General features: G+C 38.0%; 2 protein-coding genes across 4 annotated transcripts in view; both read left to right on the top strand.

The window, feature by feature from the left end:
• Positions 1-10,306, top strand: part of prkd3 (protein kinase D3) — a 39,971-nt gene extending 29,665 nt beyond the window's left edge. For 2 of the 3 annotated variants that reach the window (XM_060879810.1, XM_060879812.1), the window contains 10 exons: positions 351-428; positions 3,406-3,697; positions 5,214-5,266; positions 5,490-5,562; positions 5,657-5,763; positions 5,851-6,012; positions 6,438-6,536; positions 6,627-6,894; positions 8,502-8,587; positions 8,694-10,306. In XM_060879810.1, coding sequence (XP_060735793.1) covers positions 351-428; positions 3,406-3,697; positions 5,214-5,266; positions 5,490-5,562; positions 5,657-5,763; positions 5,851-6,012; positions 6,438-6,536; positions 6,627-6,894; positions 8,502-8,587; positions 8,694-8,867 — 1,392 coding nt within the window. In that variant the 3' untranslated portion in view covers positions 8,868-10,306. Of the gene's footprint in view, positions 1-350; positions 429-3,405; positions 3,698-5,213; positions 5,267-5,489; positions 5,563-5,656; positions 5,764-5,850; positions 6,013-6,437; positions 6,537-6,626; positions 6,895-7,047; positions 7,194-8,501; positions 8,588-8,693 lie in introns of those variants that run through there. The other variant, XM_060879811.1, reaches the window with a different exon arrangement.
• A 10,948-nt stretch (positions 10,307-21,254) lies between these two features.
• Positions 21,255-23,917, top strand: foxa2 (forkhead box A2). Its single transcript, XM_060879859.1, has 2 exons — positions 21,255-21,719; positions 22,377-23,917. The coding sequence occupies exons 1-2, from the start codon at positions 21,651-21,653 to the stop codon at positions 23,565-23,567; spliced, it is 1,260 nt and encodes a 419-aa protein (XP_060735842.1). The 5' UTR covers positions 21,255-21,650; the 3' UTR covers positions 23,568-23,917.
• The last annotated feature ends 1,239 nt before the right edge of the window (positions 23,918-25,156 follow it).

The raw sequence follows: 25,156 nt of genomic DNA, 5'->3' as shown, positions 1-25,156 counted from the left end.
ATGTTCTCCCCGTGCCTCGGGGGTTTCCTCCGGGTACTCCAGTTACCTCCCCCGGTCCAAAGACATGCATGGTAGGTTGATTGGCATCTCTGGAAAATTGTCCCTAGTGTGTGATTGCGTGAGTGAATGAGAGTGTGTGTGTGCCCTGCGATGGGTTGGCACTCCGTCCAGGGTGTATCCTGCCTTGACCGTGACCGTGACCCGAGGCAGTTCGGATAAGCGGTAGAAGATGAATGAATGAATGAATGAATGAAATTAGAAGATGGCAGAAGATTTCATAATATTTTAATAGTTTAGTATTAGTAAATCAATTTACTAATAGTTATTATGTTTATATAAAATGTTCCCAGAGAAAGAGACACTATTGGAGGCTGGACAGCAAAAGCCTGACTCTGTTTCAGAATGACACAGGAGCCAAGTTCTACAAGGTAAGAGACTCATTTGCAAGGAAATATTTTAATTGTAATTACTGTAGTCATTGCACGGTAAATGTGAAGCTGCAGTTCAAAGAATTGCTGAATTGTGCTTAGAGCAGTATAATAGTTAACTTTGGACTTTCTGAATAGAAATAAGGTCAGTGTCCCTTCAAATGTCCCCTCCCCCGCTGAGCTGTTTTCACTATATGAGATGTAAAATTTCTTTGTGGTCAAAGGGGAAGAGCTATCAAAAAGGACACTTCAGAACTAGTCATAGTGCATCTAAGGTCATATAAACACCTCAAATGCTTCTTGTGGTAAAGATTAACTATAAACTGTGATCATGTATATTAGTTAATAGTCTTGATTTTACAGTACTGTACTGTCAGACCTCTACATACACATATGTGTACAAATATACAGGCAAAGTTGAACAGTTTGGCATAACTATGTAAACTTATTCCTAAAGCTTTTAATACGCAGTTGGATACATCTCATAAAAACTCTGTTGCATTTAAGCATACACTTGTAAAGCCAATCCTTGTTAAATGAAATAGCATACATATGTGTGAATATGTATGTTTACATCTCTTTCCAATAGTCCTTCCACTGGTTTATTGTACTGCTGACATATTTGTCATAGTGTATTTTCCTGCTGACATTATTGTTTTTTTCTTTGCTTATGTGCTGTATACTGAAGCACCTGTGAAATAAAAGTAAAGCTGTAATGATGGTTAACTGTAACAAACCTATGAAACTCAGGATGTAGCCACTGAAACCCACAGCACCGCACATGGTGTCTTCTTTCATTCTTTATTGTGGGCAGCCCCCAGTGTACTCTTGTAAGGGGACTCTAGAGAGTTTCTTTTTGAAAGACCAAACGAATTTTTGCAAGTAAAATCAAAACCTGTAAAGCCCACACGTTAGCTCAGCACAACGTTATGCCCTTCACTCTTTAAGCAGCAAATAAGAAAACTTTGCCACAGTATTTGACTAGACACAGTATTTGACTAGACATGATCTGATTTGACTTTGTAACGTTGCCAGTCCTTTCACGTCACCCACACCTATATAATCTTATATTATAATGCATACAATGTGTGTGCATCACATATGTACAGTAATATTATCCATAATAAATGGATTATTATACAGTATATGAATTCTACTCCTGGACTATTTTTGCACATGTTTCTGACTAAACTATGATTAAAAGTTTTCTTACAGGTAAATATATGACATGTTTTAGGAATGTTGTTTCTGAAGAATACTGTGATAATGTAAGGTACACTAGCCATAATCTATTACATCAATGCTACAAAACTAATCAATTTAAATTATAACTATAAATTCTCATCTACCTATAAATGATACCTAAATGTCCAGACTGACAAATAAGAGATGAATACCAGCTTTGGTTTAGCTTTGAACATGTGATCTCTCAACCACAATCAAATGTTTTATGCTATGCTACTCTTCAATAATTTGTTTTCTTTTGCACTGGTTAGTTTCATGAGACAATGCAGGAAATGTTATTAGCCAAAGCCGAGGAGAAGTGGATTGACATCTCTATACAAATTAACCTGCTTCATGTGTATAAAAGTGTGTACTGGAACTAATCATGCTAATATAATTATAACAGACTATTTAATACACTTAGGAATAAGTGATTTTTACAGTATTTTAAACCTAGAATTACATTTATTTTTAACTTGCTTTCTTAGTATATGCTTTTCTTAGCCTAGTTTATTTGTCTTCTATTTGTCTTCTTTTTTTCTTTTTTTTTTTTGAAGAGTAGTCATATAGATGCTATGAACTTCAAATTTTTAGTGTATGAAGCTGCTCATCCTAATGGTTGTCTGTTTGCCAAGGCCCTTATAGGTATTTCCTAAAACTACCAGGACTGTAAAACACACAGTCCTTTCTTTCTTCAGAATCTTCTAAACAGATATAATGAAAACTGCCTGTGTTCGACTGACTGAGATGAGAGCTGCTGGTTGTTTGCTTTTGGTTATACTTTTGGTTCATTTTCTGCTTTTTTATTTAGTATCCACTGTTTTTTACTTATGTTCACCCCATATGCTCTGGTGGTCATGTGTCAAGAGCTGAAAGACTGCGCCTGTTTTATACATTTGGAATTTATACCATGCTCTTTTGAAGACAGAAACCCTGTACTTTTGGTTTCTCCACCTCTTTTATGGCCTATGTGGACTTCAATCCTGTCTCCACATAACTGTTTTTCAACCAGACCACCCCCTTTTACTATGTAGTGGCCATCCGCAGCACAGTGGTAGCCTGGTCTCACACACACGCGTGGCATACACACACACACTCAAGCGTAAAGTCATGAAGACTTTCAGTTTGCTGCCTTGAAATCATGAATCTCTTCAGTGGGTGGGATTACACAGACCACCCTCTAACCACACTTGATGTTGGTGAGGCTCAGAGAAAGCTACTATTGGTCACAGCTACTGTTTCACTCTTTCATCTGAGAAAAGTGGGTGGACAAAAGCAAATGTCAACAGAAGGCAGCTTTTTTATTTCACATTAAAGCCTCAGAAGGGATATGAGGCACATGAGCCCATGGTTAGAGCACTTTCACAGCCATGAAGACCCTGGATTGTGCGATCTCAAACCCTGCTCTCCATTCTAAAGAGCTTAAGGTATGAAATGGGCTTGGTTAGAACATACGGGAGACATTCTGATGTAGAATGTAGAACTAATCTACATATCTGGAGCGTCCTGGCAGTAGTCATGATTAGTAGTGCTCAGTGACATTACTGTAACTGGAGGTGATTTTTGTGTTTCAGATTTTGTTAAAGAACTGTGTATCGTATTATGATATCTAGCTGTAGTACTCATTTACTTCAGAGTGTATGACAAGGAGTTTCATAGTTTTCTCAAGTGTGATCTATGATATTTATTCATTCATTTGCCTCAAATTAATACCTGAATCTGAATATCCTTCACTGTTTTGTTTCACCTACAGGAGATTCCTCTGTCTGAGATACTGCAGGTGGAAGCAGCACGAGATTTCAGTAGTCTTGCCATGGGGGGGAATCCACATTGCTTTGAGATTATAACTGCTACTATGGTCTATTATGTTGGGGAGAACACTGGTGGCCACCATCTTCATATGCACAGCCCCATGCTGGCTGCCTCCGTTGTGGGGCTGGAGGTGGCGCAGGGCTGGGAAATGGCCATCCGCCAAGCCCTCATGCCTGTTCCAGTTACGCCTCAGCCGAGTGTGGGTGCTGCTGCTGGCCAGGGCAAGGACCATAGTGAGTACATCCATTTAAATCTTTAAGACATTATTATTATTATTATTATTATTATTATTATTATTATTATTATTATATTGTTTTATATGACTTATAAAACTTATAATATTGTAATATTGACAAAATTTATAATATTACAATATTGATTTATATGACTTCATTAGTTCAGGGTCACTAATTTTTTGACTATAAATTGATGAGAAGAAAATGAATTGAGGCTGAGTGACAGCACAGTGTAATGATTTTGCTGATGACTAACCGAGACTTGACGATCATCTTTGTGAGGCAATAATTGCTTATTTTTGGAAAGAAATCCGAAGAAGACTAAAAAGCTGTAAATGTAGAAAGCTTTTAAAATAGAATCATTTTACTCAGAATATAACTAAAAATAAAACTAAAAATAAATAATGAGTGGAACTTACATTTCAGATATTGCATACATTTGCTAGCTCACATGTTTCCAAACCTCTTAATGTAAACATGTTTTAAGAACATGTCTAACTTGTGCTATATGTTCAACTGAAATTCTTTGAATTACCTCCAGCATGTTGTTCTTAGAAATTTTAGGGAAAATTACTCTAATCATGATACTTAAATTCTTGTACCACCATTTGCTCTGTGAAGGAACAGCTCCTGGTTGTTTTCCAGCACTGATTGTGAAACAGGAATACCATTTTTATTGGCAACTTCTGCTGCTGAGCTGCTCCACAACATGCTCTCTCATGATTCTTCATGTTATTCCTGTACTAGGATTAATGTTGGGTTCAGTCATGAAACTTTACCCTCACACTGATTGGTTCTGCTGTGCTTTCCCGTCTATGTAACCTTTTATTATCCTGACATAACTCCCAAGCTTGGCCTTAGTGACTCGGAAAGAGATTTGGCTTGTCACTCTCTTCTTCCCAACAGGGGAGGTTCCTCCTGCCTTACCTTGCAGTGGCAGCTTGTTTCTTAATATCTATACATTTGAGCAGGTTCAGAGGGGCAGCCTTTATACTCACCCAGCAGCAGAAGTGTAGCAGATCTTATCTGCCAATACCAAACCTTCCTACATTCCATTCCCACCCATAAGCTCTCATTAAAATTTATTCGGAGTTGTCATCACTGAATTCAAGTGAACTCAATTTTCAGCAAGAATTAAATACAAATTGTCCACTTTACTATTTTCAAGACATTTTACTGGGGTACAGCAGTCTCTTGCAGGAATACTAAGCATGCTTTCAGAATAAGAAACCACTGCATCTAGTTTTCCTTGAAGACTCAGCCACATGGTAACATAACTCAGTTTCATTGGTTTCTTCACTCAGTACTTGGATCTACACAAAATTTCAATCGTTTAGTCGACCTTGTGTTTTTACACTTAATCAAATGCCCACGGTACTTTTTTTTTCATTTGATACTTCCTCATCCTTCAATACTCTTGGGTTAGGACACTTTATTTATTTATGTTATTACCTGCTAGATGGATTATTCCTGAATGAATTTGCATTGACTTTTCTGTTCTGTGTCTCTACAGAGGAACTGTCCATGAGCATTTCTGTATCTAACAGTCAAATCCAGGAGAATGTGGTGAGTCAGTGATAGTTTTGCAGACTTTACCATAATGGCTTTTCAGTCATAATTATCAATACAACCAACATAAGGCTTCAGCATTTTCTGTAAAACAACCACATTTGTTTATACACCCACCAAAATGGCAAAACATCTCTACATGCTTAGCTATGTTCAGTCAATTAATATAGTTTGTGTAGTACATGAAAAAAAAACTGATTTATTTGTCACTTGTTTTTAGGACATCAGTTCTGTTTACCAGATCTTTGCTGATGAGGTTTTGGGATCAGGACAGTTTGGCATTGTGTATGGAGGTACTGTTGTGAATAATTTCTTAATTTCTGTCAGATATCATTTTATGTACTTCACCAGTCAACTTGAATTAATAAACCTCTTTCTGTTTAAAAGGAAAGCACAGAAAGACAGGCAGAGATGTAGCTATAAAGGTGATTGACAAAATGAGGTTTCCTACAAAACAAGAAAGCCAGCTGAGGAATGAAGTAGCCATTTTACAGGTAGGAGCATCTCAGAATAATGGGACAGTGGAGAAACATACAGGTGTATGTGATGACTGATTTTTTTTTTCTCTTTTTACCATGAAGAACCTGCAGCATCCTGGGATTGTCAACTTAGAGTGCATGTTTGAGACCCCGGAGCGAGTGTTTGTTGTCATGGAGAAGCTGCATGGGGACATGTTGGAGATGATCCTGTCCAGCGAGAAGAGCAGACTGCCTGAGCGCATCACCAAGTTCCTTGTCACACAGGTTGACTCTTTTTATCAGACTTATTCAGTTCTGCTCAGGGCTCTTCATTCTGCTGGTCTGGACTGTGTTTATTCTGATGGATGTGGTGTTTTGAATGGAGTCTGTGTTTAGAGAAGTCTGGATCTCATCAGGGAGTTGAAGTGCTTCACTACTTGAGACTGTGGGATGATTAGAACTGAGAGGCCCCTTGGGGGCTGGAATAACAGGGGCTCGTCTATTAGCTATGGATCTGCAGCCTCCAATTAGCAGGCACACATGGCTCTGATGTGGCTAGAGGCCCTCGACTGTGCATGATGTTGTATAATTCAATGAAAATAAATAGTGAATTTGATTAAACTTGATGTGAATAACACATTTTCAGCAGATTTGACTACAATTTATCACAAGGCTTAACATTTTATTTGTCATCATTTTTCTGCTTATAGATTCTGGTGGCTTTGAGACATCTCCATTTCAAAAACATTGTTCACTGTGATCTGAAGCCAGAAAATGTGCTCCTAGCCTCAGCAGAGCCTTTTCCTCAGGTAAGAATTCCTCAGAAGATTACCATTATATGACTCATTTATGCACATAAAACACTTCTCAGATTCATGATTGCACATCTCGCTCTGCAGGTGAAACTGTGTGACTTTGGTTTTGCTCGGATAATTGGTGAGAAGTCGTTCCGTCGCTCTGTGGTTGGAACTCCTGCATATCTGGCCCCTGAAGTTCTTCGTAGTAAAGGTTACAATCGCTCACTGGACATGTGGTCAGTGGGGGTCATCATCTACGTCAGCCTGAGTGGTACCTTCCCCTTTAATGAGGATGAAGATATTAATGATCAGATCCAGAATGCAGCATTTATGTATCCACCAATGCCTTGGAAGGAAATATCTACAGAAGGTAAGAAAACACTTTTAATGTATTCTACCTCCTGATATGCTACAATAACTAAAAAAACATACTATTGTGTTATACACAACAAAAACATATAAATTTATGGCATTTGGCAGACGCCCTTATCCAGAGCGACTTACATTTATCTCATTTATGCAGCTGAGCAATTGAGGGTTAAGGGCCTTGCTTAGGGGCCCAAGAGTGACAGCTTGGTGGCCCTGGGATTCGAACTCACAACCTTCTGATAAGTAGTCCAACACCTTAATTACTGAGCTACCACTTCCCTTTCAGAAAATGATTGAAATAATACAGATTATATGTACAAATTATATTAAATACTACACATTGTTTAAATACTTAAAAGTATTTCATACTAAAAATATGAAATACTTAAAAATCTTAACTTTTTGAAGTTTCTGAAGTTATTTAAACTTCTGTTGATGTTTTTGTCACAATGACTGTGCACTTAAATATTTAAAAAATAATAATAATATGAAATCGATCTTGGAAAGGTTATTCGCCCTGATATTATTGTCACAATGGATGGGGTTGGATTAAAAATTTGTGGTAAACTTCATGTAATGACCTCATAATTGAGCTCATTTAAACATTTTATACCACATTATTCAAGGACAAGGGAACTTTTAGAAGTAGGTCATTGTTTCAGCCACACTAGCCCCAATATTTTACTTTGAGAAATAACACAGTAACACAACTGTCTAGACAAGGAATCTTCTTTTCTTTCTTTTTTCCCCCCAATAGTGGTTTGTTATATAATGTAGTTGCTGAATAAGTCCGATTAAATTACAGAGGTTTTTCCTAACATTAGTATTAATACAGAATGTGTGTTATGTGTAAAATGTTGTGTGTTTATAATATATATTAAGGATAGTGGGCTGCATTTAAACACAAAATCATATAGTAAAAAACTCAGACATGGTGAAGGATGTCACCCCCGTGTCTGTCTACACTACCACAATTTCAGACTATTCAGATCTAATGAGTCACTGCACCACCCACCTCCCAATATTAATGCTTGTTTCTTCCTTTTCTGTTTCTTTGTATTCTGAGCTGATAAATTATTAAACATATCACATTTTTCACCGGGAAATAAATTTTTTATGATCTTTTCTTTGAGTCCTTGAACTCATTTACTCATTTGACATTTTGATATCAGCTTGGTATTTATTACATTTAGTCAGAGATGTTCACATTTCAGGTCACAAATGACACATGTGCATGTAGCACTGGGGCTAAGGTTGAAAAATATCTTCGAGACAAAGTTGTTTGTATTGAAATGAGATGATGTGATTGATATAAAGCATTTGAAAGCAGCCTGAGGAAGTGGTTATGTAGAAATGCATTTGTAATAACCTTTAAAAATGTCACACTCTACAACATGAGCTTCAAAGTTTTGACCTAAATTAACCAGTGAATGATGTCTTAAGACCATTTAGATTTATAACCCCGGATTGCCTCAATATTAAAATATACTGTGCCACATTAATTAGGCTATACATTATAATAATATACTGGAGAGCTGATTCTAACACTTCTTTTCTGTCTTGATCTTGAAGGCTAATTTACAGTTATAGATTTATGTTTTTCCATAGCCACAGATCTCATCAACAACCTTCTTCAAGTGAAGATGAGGAAGCGGTACAGTGTGGACAAGTCCCTAAGTCATCCATGGTTCCAGGTGAGACAGCACAGCACTTTGTGTGGCACTACAGCAAAGCCTTCACATTCTTACTGAAAGTCTTAAAGCCTTGTTTGTTCATGTAAGCATATTCCTGTTGTTTTAGGACTACCAGACATGGCTAGACTTGCGGGAGTTTGAGACCCGGCGAGGCGAGCGCTACATTACCCACGAGAGTGATGATGCACGCTGGGAGGAGTTTGCTGATGAGCACAGTCTGGTCTACCCTAAACACTTCATCATGGCTCCCAACCTAGACGACATGGATGAAGACCCCTAGTTACTTTACGGACTGAATTTGTGAAGGAGATCAGTGTCAGACTCTCACTAGAAGGCACTGGCCCCTTAAGGACCTGAAGCTAAAGTGAATACAGCACTTTTCTGAGGCAGGGGCAGGATAGGTGTGGCGGCCAAGTGTAACACAAGCCCACAGAAGTGTGAAGCCTTGGTTTTCTGGGTCATACAGTCATGACCATTTGAGATAAAGATTCTTTTTCTTCTAATCCTAGTAGAAAACATAAATGTCAGTAATTTGTGGTTATGCATTCTGCCCTCTAGTCCTACCTGTGCTACATCTAACTTTGCAGATCTGTTTATCGTATCTACAGATTTAATGTTAACAATTTTACATTAATATTTCTAATGAGAATAAAGGTGTAAGGGCTTAGGTGAAATTACATTTAAAGAAGAAAGAGGAATGGTGCTATAATGAATTTGACTTTTTAAGCCTATAATATGAGTAGCCTTGTATTCTATAACTGGAAGATGTTAGGAGGTTTCTCCTAAAAAGCCATACAGTTATATTAAGCCATAGTTGTTTTTTTTTTTACAACATTTGAAGCCAGGAATTTTGAAGAAGTTAACAAAGAAAGTTAAAAACGAGGTTGTCATATAAAGAATAGAATATATTTAAAATCATAATTATGGTCTCCAAAATGTATTTTTATCCATTATTTGAACTAATCTAAAAGCTGTTATACAATTATTCTTCATAATTCAAAACACACACCAATCCTGTATGTCCTTTTTTTTTCTTTTTTACTTTTTCAGGTTATATGGTTAGCATTTGTTTTTTCCCTTCCATCTGTAGAGAGTATATCTGTTGGTCAGGCAGACAACCTGATTTAAAACATAGCACTACACTACGCATTTGTTAAACACATCAGAATCATATCTAACTGCTAGAAATCATGGTTTGTATTACTTTTTCATGTGGGCTGTATGTCAAAATGAACCAACATGAAAAATAACAGTGGTATTCCAAGGATATTCCAAAACTGGAGCAAAATGACCCATTTCAGCCATAAATACTGAATTGACTTCAGTAGCAAGCTGTTTTCACTCAGATCAGTACGATATAAGTACAAATGTACAAACTCATCTTCTTTGTGCACTATATGGGATTGAACATATGCAGTAGGGTGAGCAGCTATGATTTGCCTGTAAGTGTTCAAATTCAATTATTTATTGATTACAATTGGTCATAAAGTGCACAGTCTGTTCTCAAGGTATTCCATAGCACAGAATAAGGAGCCATTTTGAGCAGATCAGTTTGACTGCTTTTTAAAGTTTGCATGAGATGGAAGATTTTCCATCACTTTGTCTGGGAGAGGAGGGGGGATTTGCTCCTCTGGATCCATATAAACATTACTTCATGTTGCCACTGGATTGGCAGGTGTGAGTGTTTTGTATATTTTAGTACATAAAGAATTGAATGCACTACTTTCTGTGTGGGGTCTTTATTTCCTTATTTAAAGTTTGAAAAACACTTTATCCCCAGTTATATGTGGACACCTGATCATCATACCCATATGTGGGTCTTCCCCAAACGGGAAACAGACAATTGTCTTCTCTTTACTGGTACTAAAAGGCTCAAACGTTCCAGCCTGAGAAGGGCTCCTGCCCAAGTGACCTCCAGGAAGAAATGGTTTGCCAAAGCTGGACTGAAAGAACTTGAGTGTGCTGGACAGAGCTAAATACCTTTGGGATAAACTGCAATGTCCACACATTCATGCCTGACATCAGTGACCTCACTAAAGCTCTTGTGGCTTTATGGGCACAAATGTAGTGGAAAGCCTTCCTAGAAGACTGGAGGTGTTTATATCAGTAAAGAGGGGACTAGATCTGGAATGGAACGTACACAAAGCACATATGGATGTAATGAGCAGGTGTCCTTAAACCTTTGGCCATATGATGTACATATAGACATGTAAAATATATTGGATGGAGAAAAGTCAGGCAGCTACAGGTAGCTAAAGAGGCCTGATAGTCACTGTTTTAACACGTTAAAGCAATTAACAGTGTCCTACAGAGGCTATATATTTGGTTTTAGAAATTCAAGTGATGTAGTCACAAAACTACATCATCTACAAGAACAATACTAATAAATAATGAAATCATAAGCATTGATTTGGCAAATAACTCCAAATCTTGTAGTTATTAAACCATCATCAAGGACTTTGAAGCACAAAATCTATACCACAGATCCATGGAAAGAATAATATAAACTGATGTTATCCTCTACCTTTGGGTCTAGTAATAAGAATAAAAATAGTGTTATTAAATGTTATTAAATCAATTTACATTAAATGATTATATTGATTTGTATTTTGTGATTAAAATTCTCACCTCTATGTTATAAATGCTTTTGGCCCAGAAACTTTTAAATTTAAATTTTCAGTTATTACTTATAGTCTTATAATTCTAAGTTTGTGTTTGTAAACCCTATTTTTAGTGTTTTAATTTTAGTGTGTGCACGTCACCATATGTGTCACAGACAGTACATTATGGATCTTTGCATATTCATGGTAAATTAGTACATTATCATTTGACTCATCTATAGATATGTTAATATTGCATATGTACATAAAGCAAATTGTCATTTATTGGAACTTGTACTGAAAATTATACCATTCATTTATTTGCATTATTGATGTTTTCTGCACTATTGTGTTTCATGCAACTTGATTTTCTTGAATTTCCAAGTTGAAAGCCTTCCATCACCTCCCCAATTATCAAAACCAAACATCAGTGAATGTGTAGGAAAAAACTCTGCAGGGCAAAGGAAGTGCCTTCTTAATTCCTCAGGGAACTGGAGCAATTTTCTTCTTGAGGAATGATCAGTTATTTCAGAGCCAAAGTTCAGAAGTTTCATGTTACCCTTCAGAAGTATATTTCTGAAGTACTGTGTACACTGAATCCTAGATGTTTTTGTTTTTACATCTAGTCCCATTAACTATATGGCTGACTTGTTGGTTGTTCTATATAATTTAGAATTTACTTGAAAGTTAGTGATAAAGTCTTGGTATCTGCTGTGACCAGACCACATGTTTAAGAGCACTTCTTTGGTTTCTGAGGAATGGTATATGATGCTTGCATGTGCTTTGTGCGTGTCAGCATGCATGCTGGGTTAGAATCACTATACTCAGTAACAGCGCAGCACATGTCACGTCACATCCATTTAGCAGCAGCTGGATGCAATTGTGTAACCACTGGCCATCAGGCAGCTTGGCCCACCCCAAACACTAAGGAGTAATTAGAGAGAGAAGAGAATATATTCACTGCCCGTGAACATGCATATACATGTCAACCTTCTTTTCTATAACAACGTTTAATAATAGAAAACTTTGAAAATTGCTTTAACTCATAACTGCAAAGTAAAGGATTATTCAGCAATCATTGAAAGGCATGGCCTTAGATTTCTGTATTTTGTATACATGGAGGAATTTAGCAGATCGAACAAAAATAAAAAGGTGCATATCCACATGTCTGTAAGATTAAATTAAAGTTGGTTGTGGATTGAGAAGCAACTGATGAAGGTCTCACAAAGATTCCCCTGAGCCTGAACTCCGAATGAGCTGCTTTATCTGTTCATTCTTCAAATGACTTAAAGATGTGGACTGCGCCACACGCTGTGCTGATAAGTGTTCATCTTCAGAATTGAGAAAAACCTGGCAGACAAATTGGCTCACAGCCCATTCTATTACCAGAGCTTGTGAGGTGAGGAGAAGTCTGAGTTTTATCATAGACCATTTAGATAAGGAGCTGAACATGACTGTCCTCGTCCCAGATCAGGAGAAAGGAGAAAGAAAATCTTAAATAGGATTTGAGTCAGAGTTTCTGTGTAAACAGGCTGCAATGATTAATCAAATGCAAATCAAATCAGGCAAAAAATCACATAAAGAAAGTCCATGGAATCTCTTAAGGCATATACCTGAATGACATTATTTCTAGAAGCACACACACACACACACACACACACACACACACACACACACACACACACACACACACACACACAGCTTTCACAATTAAAGAGTTGTGTGCAGCATTTTCTTTTTCCACTGGCATGTTCTTGCCCTGCTGAAAAATAAAAAAGTGGTGCAAATGCTGGGGTGGGGGTTTGGGAACTAAACCAATCACAGAAGAAAATAACAGAAGCCATAAGCTCAGTCATGTTATCTTGTGCCAAGATTTACTACTGTGGATTGAGCCTCATGTGTGATATAAAACTTGGCAGTTAAAATTTGGAGAGATTATGGAGAAATACTGAGATCAAATTGGTTCAGAATGCACATATTGTGTAAATATGGCTGATAAAGTCCAGATGTTGGCATTATGGTCTTCAGGTCTGCTTCTCTGAGATGTGGAACTGTCTTGCACTGGTGGGACTACTGGTGTAGTGTCACAGAAAAATGAAGTAAAATTGTAAAGGAAATACAGGAATTAAACAAATCCTACTCATTTCTCTTCCTCTTCCTCATTTCTTGTTATTATTATTATTATTATTATTATTATTTATTTATTTATTTATTTATTTATTTTAAGAAAGAGAGAAAGACAATCAACAAAAAGAATAAAAACGTTTAAAAACTACATTGTTCCTGTTTTCAGATGTCTGCATCAATGGAGATTTCTGTGGTGCATTTCTCTTTTTCACCACTAGGTGGCATTCTGAACCTGATATAAACTCGTTTTTGCCAGCGCCACAACTTAATAAAAACAGATGTCTTAAAAAAGCATACTTTTTAAAAAAAATTGGCCTAGTAACTTACATACTTGTCTTTACTGCAGTATAATGATTTGAATTACATAATGTATATTTAGCACTGTAAGTCCTGTAGATACACAGTCAGGTGCTATCTGCTTCCAGTTTGGCCTTGAACAGCAGATCAGGTTGCAATCCCCTGTCAGCTCTGGGGTGGTCTGTGTGATGTATCCTTGAGTCGGTCTCTACCGACAGGAATTACGGCAAACAAACAAGCCAACAAACAAGCAAACACACAAAAAGCAAACGATCTCAGGCAGCAGATTGATTCGGGATGGGCGAGAGCTATTTGCAGTGGAGTTGGATCTATTTCATGGAGAACCCCCACTAGAGCTGCTTACTGCCTCTTTTGATTGACTCTTGAGGCAGTTCCACTCCAGCTGGGCACCTCTGACACTAATGCTGTACTATAGACTCAGAAACAAGTGTGTTGTGCATTGGCATTCTGGTAAAAATGCTAATGCAATGCCAATTAAAGAAAGAATATCAAATACCAATATCTATATCATTATTTGTATTCTTTGCCCTGAAACAGTCAAATTTGGTTTATTTTTAATTCATTAATTATTTTCATTGACATTCACAATATTTATTTTTATGGGAGTAGAGTCACATTGATTTTATTGCAAAGATCCAGTTCACTTGCATAAACACACCTTAAAGAGCTGTTACTGATGAAGCAGGTGCATCAGTACACATTCTAAATCAGTGCAATTTCAGTGCACTCTTGAGATAGTAAAATCTTATAACAGCTCTCACTTCTGATACACATCTCCATTGATTAGAGTAAACAGAGGTAGGCAGTTAAGATCCGCCATTTATCTAATGTGAAATCATGTGGAACACATGGTCAGTTTGTCCTGTAATTGTTTTCTCCACATTAAAACCCAGGTGAGAGTTTAATGTCATGATGGGCTGTTGACACCCCTGTAAATGTATATTGCAGACAATAAAGTGCTTCAAAAGTAGCAAGTGCCTGACAAGATCAATTCTCCTTTACTAGCTGTCAGAAGTAAAAGAAATAAAAATAATCACCAAATAGTATAGCTGGAGGAATTTAACAAGGTTTGAGAGAATAGACACAAACACATGGGAGACATGGGAAAGGGAAATCCTTGCCTGTAATACAAAGAGGCTGCTGTTTAGGACATGGTGCATTGCTGGACAGTTTGAACAGCTCCAGCTGTGCTCAAAGGAGCTCCCATGTCCTCACACCTACTTCCTTTGAGTGACTGCAATACGCAACCTCTGAAAGGGGCTGGAACTGAACTCTCAAACAAGTGGCAATATTTGCTCACCTGAAATACACATGACTCAGCAATTGAGGCCTGGGACTGAAGCCTGGTCGGGTGCCTTTAGCAGCTGTGAGCCTAAGAGAAGGGGAAGGGCCAGGAAGTTTAGTAAGGGGGAGCTGGACCCCTACTGAGGTGCTGTTTATCGCTGACTGTCCTATTGTTTTTTATGGGTGGGAAGGCCATATTTGTCCTTAGCCACAGGAGGCTGATGAGGTGCTAATCTGTTGAGTGGTCAGTGTCACTGAAGCCTCCATGTTAGCAAGCTAGCTTGTTAGCTGCCAGGGCTTGTAAAACTGAGAATGAATTCATGGGCTCCCCTGCCAAGGGTTTTCACGGGTAAGTAAACACAGATTGGTCACTGATGGGATGTGCCGACTGGCTCAGCAGCCTTGTGGAATTACAGGCTAGGATGACAAGAAGAATGAGGATGTCTTGTGCTCCCCTGCTGCTTTTCAGTAAACTTAACAAACTGGACATCTACATATGGATGGGTCATAGGAGAGGCAATGATTTACCAGTAGTGATCTCTGGAATTCCAGACAATGACCAAGATGTAGGATTTTTAATACAATTATAGGAATGCAAATAAACTAGTACATGCAGACTCCTAAATGTCCTAAACAATAGCAATAATATAATAAAAATATTGGCTAAATAAAATGATATCTGCTTTAGCAAGGAAAGAACATGGCTCAGGAGCTGCCAGATGGATGGTCTTGGTAATGCCTGAGTGATGCAGACGCAGGTCAGCAGTCATGGTGACTGCAGTAATCCTAAACTTGCCATCACTCCATCAGGCTACAGATAAGCCAGCTGAAGAACAAATATAAGGAACAATAGAAAATGGGGAACAGTGAAATGCCTTTTGACTGATGTAGAACTGAGACGTGAGCGGTTTCTTGAGAGAATCTAGGAATCAGAGATAGGAACATCTGAAGATTCTAATACAATTTTAGGTATTTTGTACTGGAAAGAACGATGCATCTGATGTTTTGTTTTAATTAAAACAATTGTTAGATTCCTACAAAAATAAATAAATGACTAGAGAAGACATCCAATCTATTTCTAATAGCATACTAAACAAATGAGTTATGAGACAGAAAGCTTATCACATGACAGAGTTGTAATTCAAACTAGAAGTCAGATACTGTTCTTATCATATGAGTGAAAACAAAATATAGCCTTAACCTTAACCTAACCTACTCAATACTCAGTCAAAATACATGGTTCAGTTTGTAGCAGTAAGACCATGCTGGAAAAAAAAAGTTCTTTAAGTAAACATAAACCAGTCTTGATGTATGTGGAAGTGCACAAGATGCATCAGGTAATATAACTGTCTGAAATGTTCTATTCTGAGTTCCATCCATAAGGACAGAACGATTCTATATGATAAGTTATATACACAATTATTTGCTTATTGTATTTTTTTTATCTAGTTTTATCTAGCACGTTACACATGTTTGGCACATAGCTGTTGTTAATCCTTACACGGACTTTGTTGCCATGATGTTCCGACTCTGAACTCTGCGACCCATACATGTTCTGTCACAACACATTTCATGCAGCCATTACATTTTGTATTGGAAACCTAAAAGATAATAATCATTTTGAAACTATGTGTCAAAAGACCATCTGTTAAACATAATAGTTACTAACTCATGTTTATCTGTAATTTTATTCCTTCATGTCCAATTAAAATTTTCAGGTGATGTCCTTTTTCTCCTATTAAAAAAGGAAAAGAGAGCGAACTAACTTTAACCTTCTGTTAACAGCAAGCTTAACTCCCTGTCACCACAGTTAGATGACTTTCACTAATGAATTAATTTCACTTGGACCTGTGTTTTCTTTAGAGGTGACAGCTGAGAAGTGAAAATTGTGTCAGCTGAGTGTGAACGATGGCAGCTCCTGCTTCTGGATCTGGATTGATGGTGGTAATATTTAAGAACTCTTCTTCCCACGGGAGCACACAGCTTAATTAGCATACTGACGCTTGCCATCACATTTAATTGCTTTCGGTTTGTAATTAAAATGTGTGTTGACTTTGTGTTTCCCTCGCTGATGCATGACAATGAAGGGTTATATGATATTGCACTTTTTCTGTGGTGTACATTAAAAGGCATGGATTAAAATAACGGATATAATCCAATCCATTTTGTGCCTGAGTGCTAATAGTTTGTCAAGCATGGTGGAGAATTATATTGTATAATATTGAATGCATCGCAAGTCTTCCTCTTTCTCTTATATGGCCCTTTTAATGTTGTTTACCACTATCATCCATCTGGCAATTCAAACTCAAATCAAGAGCTGCTTGATTTTGTAACTTCAAGCTCTACATTTCCCGGTCATGCTATGTGGAATGGATGTGGATTGGCACCTTGTTTGTGGTATGCATGACTACGCTGAGGTCTTTTTTGCATGACAAGGGGAGTGTATTGCAGCCGCCCCTGGATACAGACCACATAGGACCCTAATGCAGGGCATTCCCCAGCGAATACTTCTCAATATCAAAAAGGTGCGTATTTGAGGAAATCCTTAGCCCATTTACGCCAGTGTTTGCACCCAGACCCAATGGGCCTCTGTGCAATAACTTCTGTACCACCCCTCTGGCTGTGAATGACACCTCAATGGCTGCCCCGAGCTTTTTTCCTCCCTCCATCCAGTCAGGGTTGTGTGCATTCCCCGTCACTCTACTTTTGAGATTCATTTCCAGGTAAACATGCTTTGGCTGGCCACAAACCTGCAGCCAACAGCCGTTGTCACAGCTGTGCTGGATAATAGCCAGGCCGAACTCCTGCACCGCTCCGGAATGTTTACTGTCACCACAGGGCCTGCACAGCAAACACTTCTCCATTACCTTCCAAAAGAAAGAGGGTGCAGTTATTAATTTTATTTTGACGAATCACAGGCTTAACCCATTGGCCCTTTGTTATTGTGGTGGAGAAACAGAGGAGTAAAAGCAGTGATACAGAGCAAAGCAACCTTTCAGCAGGAACTAGGTTTGAGGTTTGTTTAAGTTTTAAAGCACAGAAAGCTGTGCTTTCAAAGTGAAGACTCTAAGTAACACATTCCTGCAAATAACAGCAGGGAATTTGAATTGCGCCTCCTACCCAGATTGTACAGAGACCCTGATATGAATCCCTAATCATAAAATGATGCCAGATTCCCAGGACAGTAAGAAGCCAGAGAGAAATACATTGAAACAGTGCAGATAATCTGCAGCATCACAGGTGTCAGATGAATTCAGTCACAGCTTGCAATGTACAAGTTTTCAGGATGAATACAAACGATCGAAACAAACAGAACTGATAAATCGTCTAGTTCAATTCACGTATTTGGGCTTTCTACAATCTGCAGCATAAACTAACAAAACGCACAAAAAATGACATATCATAACACAAAGCTAAACATAAAATAAAAAGCTATATATATAAAAAGGTACTTAAATGTAAATATACCCTAACACATTTTTCTAACACATTGACTAGGGTAAACACTGCTGGAGGTTCTCTAATACACTGAGACACTAAAACATGCTCCCAAAAAAATTTAACTTGAATTACATAAAAGGTTGTCAGACATTTTAAGAAGCTTAAATATAACCTGACCTCTTTGCAATTTGAAACATGATTTTAGGTTTACAATAGGGAGAATGCAGGTCAGTGTTTAGAGATCCCAAGACAATATTTGCTTAGAATACAGGCCCTAATGTATGAGTTTGAGTAGGATCACCTAGGCGCCACCCACCGTGATGGTGCATTGCAACACGCAGAAAGCATTCAAACAGATGATGGATAGACCGCATGGATATATAAGTATAGAACAAAAAAAAACTACCAATGCCTCAAAGATAAACTGAACTGAATAAGCGAAAGTGAAATTTATTTTGTGAGATTCACATTGCTATGTCTTAATTATTGTCCAGATCTACTCTCTATTTAAGGTTGGATTCACCTGCCATGTGCTGCCTCTGGTACACAGTAAACCATTCACAAAGTATAGGGCAGAACTCCAACGTGTTCTGTTTGCTCAAAGATAGTGTCTTTTTCATTTTCATCAAATACAAAAAGTGACCTTCACTACAGAGTGTGCTCACAGTCTGTGCTACATTTGTAAATTATTAACTTTAAGCAAAATATTCCAAAAGAACTCTATGGTACACACCTGGCCACATAAAGTAGACCATAATTATGTGAATGTTTTAAATTCTGCAGATAATTCAGTTAATTCTGCAGATATGACTGTGAATTCATTGATCATATTAAATATTGCAATATGATATTAATCTGTCATTTGCACAATAATAGCTAGTACATTGTGCTCTATTTATTTGTATGGTTAAGAACACAATAAAATAAAATAAAAAGTATAACAGAAAGGTTACTAGTTATGCATATGATCATAAAGTAGACTACATATAGTACAATTTTATATATTCTTTTATAAAATGCTTTCATAATAAAGTGAGTACACTTGATGCATAAATATACAAGAAAAGATTGTCATTTTAAAATGTAAATAAAGCCAATAATATCCAAATGCAGATACTAGGCCTACTATGCTAAATTGTAATATGGCAGTCAAGCATATATACTAATTTGTGGTTTGGGATAAAGACATATTTTAATCTTCACAAACACGGATACAAGATAAATAAATAAATAAATAAATAATCCCAAACCTATGTAATCTAACGCGCAATCACGTGTGCACGTGCATCTTCACGTATCTTTTCAGGTCTGTTCAGAGACATAATCCATGGACACAGTAAAACGAGTGACTTTCTGTGCGGGCAAATGCCCTGATTTTACTGCAGTGTCATATCAGATGGATCACGTAGGAATATGTATGTAGCCTAAAAATAATTTTAGATGACAACCACATTTCTCAAAGGATGGTAAATAAGTTGCACTCGATATCAGCAATCTGACAGTCAAACTAAGTGCAGACTGGAGTGGGTGTCTTTTTGCGATGTCTGAGCGTCCGTCACCCTCTGCGCCGTTTACACATTACACACAGGTCCAAATAAACTCTGAGATTATATTGACATTTGTGCGCCTGCGCTACGCAAATACGCAATCAAACAGATACGGAACGATAACACTGCTGCACAGGCACGTGCCAAAGACCCGGCATTAATGTTAACGCTCTCATGGATGCGTTATTCAGAAATCAGGCGGAAGTTATTAAAAAAATGAGCCTGCGTGGCATCAGAACAAATACATGGATGGAAACGTCGATGTCCTCGTGCTGCTTATATCCAAACAAATTGGCAAAAATTATTTTAAGTGACTTCACATTTTGCAGGTAACAAAATCTTGACGCCGAAAGGGGGCGCCATCAAACCCCGTGGCACCACTTCTAAGTATTTAGACACACATGATAGGCCATGATCAGTGCTGAACAGATTACGCACATTTCAAACATTAACAAATGAAGATTCTGACATCTTGATCTCTTCCCTTTTGGTTACAAATATTAGCTCTGGTTAGCTGGTATAAAATGTCTTATTTGGAATGGAATTTGTTATTCTTACTAATAAGCGGGCTAAGTGAAACTTGGATTTGTCAGACTCAAGGGTCTTCTCAATTTGCCCTACCAACAAGAGCATCAGCATTCGTCTGTGTGATTCGCCTATTTCGTGGATAGTCAAACACTTTGGATAAATGTTAGGCTACTTTGTTTAGTGAAGGCAATCAAATCGCGCCACTGCGCGCTGCAGAATCAACACGGGTGACCTGTGTGCTAAGAGTGAGCTCTTACATTAGCAAACCTCGTCCTGTTATTAGTTAGACTACCATACATTAGCGCGCGCATAAACAAACCTATAATCCAGACAAACCGACAACAGATTTGAACAGTTTCATTCATCTTGTCACATCTCACTCACATAGTTCCTAGTGACTAAACTGGTATTAAACCACACATAAATATAAAAAAACAACACGATTTCCTTTAAATGAACCAAGAAAGAATTTTACCAAACTGTAAAATTACACACGAGATGTGGACTAACAAAGGTCTCTGAATCTAAGGAACACATGAGAAAGAAAACGCATAAAAAAATTAATAAATAAAAACAAAACACTTATCAAGATGTATGTCGTGTCCATTTTATACACTTTTGTCTGGAACAATATAGATGAATTTAAATATAGGACTTAAACATGAATAAGCCCTGATTAAAGGTTAGGTGTAACGTCAGTTTTTATCTGCGCGTGATAAAGTGGCCTTAACTACCCCCTCGTGCCCCCCCCACCCCTTTTTTTTTCTTCTGTTGGAATACAATAAGATTAGCTTATAATGAATCTTTTCATATGGACGCTTGCTCTTTTGGAGTGGCGCAGGTGTACAATAGGGGGGCAACGCGGCGAAGTCTCGCGCCTAGGTGTGAGCAGATTATTCAAATAGGGCCGAGTGAAGAAGGGATTGGAGGCTCGCCCGGCGCACACGGCTATATCACAGCGCTAACACACAGCAGCAGGCGTCATTTGAACTCCAGTCTTCAGCAGTCGCCTCTTAGCGTCCGTCAGCGCGCATGCTGCTGACTCACACACTCACATACACGCTCACACGCACAAGCGCGCACACAAGCACACACATGTGCCAGCCCTTGACAGGAGAGCGCGACTAGAACACGAGGATCCTTGAGGTTCCCAAACAGCCATCGGCGAGGACGCTCTTGTCTGGGGAAGCCCTCTAAAAATTGAAAGAAAACTTCAGGATGCTTGGGGCTGTCAAAATGGAAGGACACGAACACGCGGACTGGAGCACCTACTATGGAGAGCCTGAGGTAGGTGGCCTACCCTAAATATATATGTATATAGTTTTTTTCCTCATGAAAAGCCGATTTCATTTTATACAACTCAATATTAGCCCTGAGATAATATTAACTTTGAGATCAAATATTGACTTGAGGCGCCTCCAAATCCTCCCCCATCTCGACGCTCTGCACTATCCTAACAAAACTTGGGTTTGACATGAAATACAAACTTCCTTCTAAGCATGTAGCTTTATGTATACATGCATATTTGTATACTGCGATACGATTTTTGTACAAATTTAGAAAGAAAATGTATTTAGTTACGAATGAACATTCAGCTCTAATTTAACTTACCTAACTAACTTGACTTTATCAAGTGTTAGTGGTGGTCTAGCTTGGTCAATTTTAAGGATTTGACCATATTTTATTTCTATCATAAGCTGAAAAAGCTTTTTTCTGTTGAGCTTTTAAGCTTAGAATGATACATTAAAAGCCAATATTTTTTTTTACAAATGAAATGAAATGAAAATATTTTTAGAATACGGACTATAATAACGCTTTTAAGAGTATATTGATATCTTCAATAAAACAGACAACAACAACAACAACAAATAATAATAATAATAATAATAATAATAATAATAATAATAATAACAACAATAATAATAATAAAATCTTCTTTTTCAGTGTTACACTTCGGTCGGCAACATGAACACCGGACTGGGAATGAACTCGATGAACACCTACATGAGCATGTCTGGAATGAGCACAGCCGCAAACATTACGGCCAACACTATGAACATGTCGTACGTAAACACGGGTATGAGCCCTTCCATGACTGGCATGTCTCCGGGCGCAGGTGCCATGGCGGGCATGGGCCCGGGCATGACGGGTATGAGCGCAGCACTCAGCCCGAGCATGAGCCCAATGACGGCTCAAGCGCCTTCCATGAACGCTCTGACATCCTATACGAACATGAACGCCATGAGCCCCATGTATAGCCAGTCAAATATCAACCGATCCCGCGACCCCAAAACGTACCGCAGGAGCTACACACACGCCAAGCCGCCGTATTCATATATATCCCTGATCACTATGGCCATCCAACAGTCTCCGAGCAAGATGCTCACTCTAAGCGAGATCTACCAGTGGATCATGGACCTGTTCCCCTTTTACCGACAGAATCAGCAGCGCTGGCAGAACTCTATCCGCCACTCGCTCTCCTTCAACGACTGCTTCGTCAAAGTGCCTCGCTCGCCTGATAAGCCGGGCAAGGGCTCGTTCTGGACCCTGCACCCCGATTCGGGCAACATGTTTGAGAATGGCTGCTATTTGCGGCGCCAAAAGCGCTTCAAATGCGAGAAATCTTCAAGCAAGGAATCTGGCAGGAAGTCGTCTGAACCTGGTTCACACAGCAGCTCTGAAAGCTGCAACGGAAACGAGTCTCCGCACTCTAACTCCTCCGTGAGCGAGCACAAAAGGTCGCTTTCGGACCTGAAGTCGAACCCGGGAATGAGTCCAGAGCACAACGCCACCTCGCCCGTTTCCCAGCACCACCATCAGCAGCAGCAACAGCATCTAATGGCGCAGCACCACGCGGTTCTCTCACATGACGCGCACTTAAAGCCAGATCATCACTACTCTTTCAACCATCCGTTCTCCATTAACAACCTTATGTCGTCCGAGCAGCAGCATCACCACAAAATGGACCTGAAAACGTACGAGCAGGTGATGCACTACGGCTACAGCTCGCCGATGGCCGGCGCGCTATCCATGGGCTCCATGGCGGCGAAAGCAGGCTTTGACTCGTCGCCGTTAGGAGCGGATACATCCTATTACCAAGGCGTGTACTCGAGACCCATCATGAACTCATCCTAATCTGATGGAACTTTTAACATGTTTGTACATTTGTAAAAATTGCTCTTTGTGCATACGTATTCTGGACTTTTTTGACGTTTCGCATTAATTTAGTGGTCACGTTTATTAGTCATTATTTTGTAAAAAAAAAAAAAAAATGTGAAGAAACGAATGTGATGAACTCTGATTGACGGCTTTGAAAATGGACCAAAAATACAGCTGATCTGAATCTGGGAATCTTATCCAAATGAAACGGAGAAACTGTTCTTCATTCATTTGTGAAAACATTATTTATGGCTTGTAAATGTGTATTCTTGTAGACAATGATGAGAACAGAATCTATATTAAAGTGTTATTTGAATTTTCAACAAGTTCTGTAAATGTGATTCTTGTTCATCCAAATCGTTCCCAGATGTGTTTGCTCACCCTACAAAGTAACCCAATACATTTTTTATTTTAGATTTCAGACCATACTGTAAAGGCATTCACTTTATGAATTCAAAGCATAATCGAACTATTAAACATATTAAAGTATATTTTTTAAAAGACACAGCAAAAAGCTTAACAGGAACAAGTCACAAATATAAGGACTGGAACTGCTACAACCTACATTTATAATATTGATTATCTCTAAACGTGTAGATAGTTATTTAGGCTGAGTGTGGTGGAAAACAGTCTCCAGGGATTTCTTTTTCCACAGCCAATTAGCTAGATATCCGATAAATAAACTGGTGGACTAAAGAGATTTCAGAGGAGATATACGAGAAATTAGATAAGGAATTAAAATTGGTGCTTCAACAAACAAATGGTATTTAAAAGAAAATTCACGTTAAGGTTTTTCTTTTTTGCACAAAACAAATACATGAAACATTATATTATATTATATTATATTATAAAAAATAATTATTTGTACATATTCAGTGTCTATTTTTAACACATTTTATATATTGGCGGCTGGAAGTTAGTGCCTGATAAATGATGCTAATGATGGTAGCAACAGCAATGCAGCAGCAGCAACAAGAAGAGCAAGATCAACAACAACAACAACAACAACAACAACAACAATAATAATAATAATAATAATAATAATAATAATAATAACGAGAAGAGGAAGAAGAAGAGGAAGAAGAAGAAGAAGATAAAGAACAAGCACAAGAACAAGAACAAGAAGAACACAAGAAAAGACAGAAGAAGGCAAATTGTTGCTTGATAATTACAGACTCTAAAGAGATAAATAAAAAGGAAACTGCCATCTATATCGAAATAGGCCACAATGGTGTATATTATTGTTATTGTTTATTTAATTTGCATTTTTTTAAAAAAATTTTAATGAACTTTTCATCTATATTCTGCGGCTTTGCAACACATTGCATATATTCTAACGCGCCGTTTTCGGCTTACAGTCCATTATTCAACTAAAACTCGCCTAAACATATTTAATAATTCACTGATATTATGTTAGTGCCTTACTAGAAATGAAAAGTGCATAACCATTTGCATAAATACTTCAGCAGTTTATGGTTTAGATCAACCTCGGTCACTATACTTCTATACCCTACTTCTAATAATGCTCACTGCAAATAAACAATAGTTGATAAACAGTAGAAATA

The sequence above is a fragment of the Tachysurus vachellii genome, chromosome 10, assembly GCF_030014155.1.
Source record: "Tachysurus vachellii isolate PV-2020 chromosome 10, HZAU_Pvac_v1, whole genome shotgun sequence".
NCBI classification, from domain to species: Eukaryota; Metazoa; Chordata; class Actinopteri; order Siluriformes; family Bagridae; genus Tachysurus; species Tachysurus vachellii.
The sequence above is the reverse complement of the archived record's forward strand: the minus strand, read 5'-3'. Positions and strand labels throughout refer to the sequence as shown.

Bases quoted from the DNA above. Each gene is read 5' to 3' on its own strand.
- foxa2 (XM_060879859.1), top strand. From the start codon at position 21,651: ATGCTTGGGGCTGTCAAAATGGAAGGACACGAACACGCGGACTGGAGC. The intron at 21,720-22,376 runs GTAGGTGGCCTA...CTTCTTTTTCAG, and splicing joins CCTACTATGGAGAGCCTGAG to TGTTACACTTCGGTCGGCAA.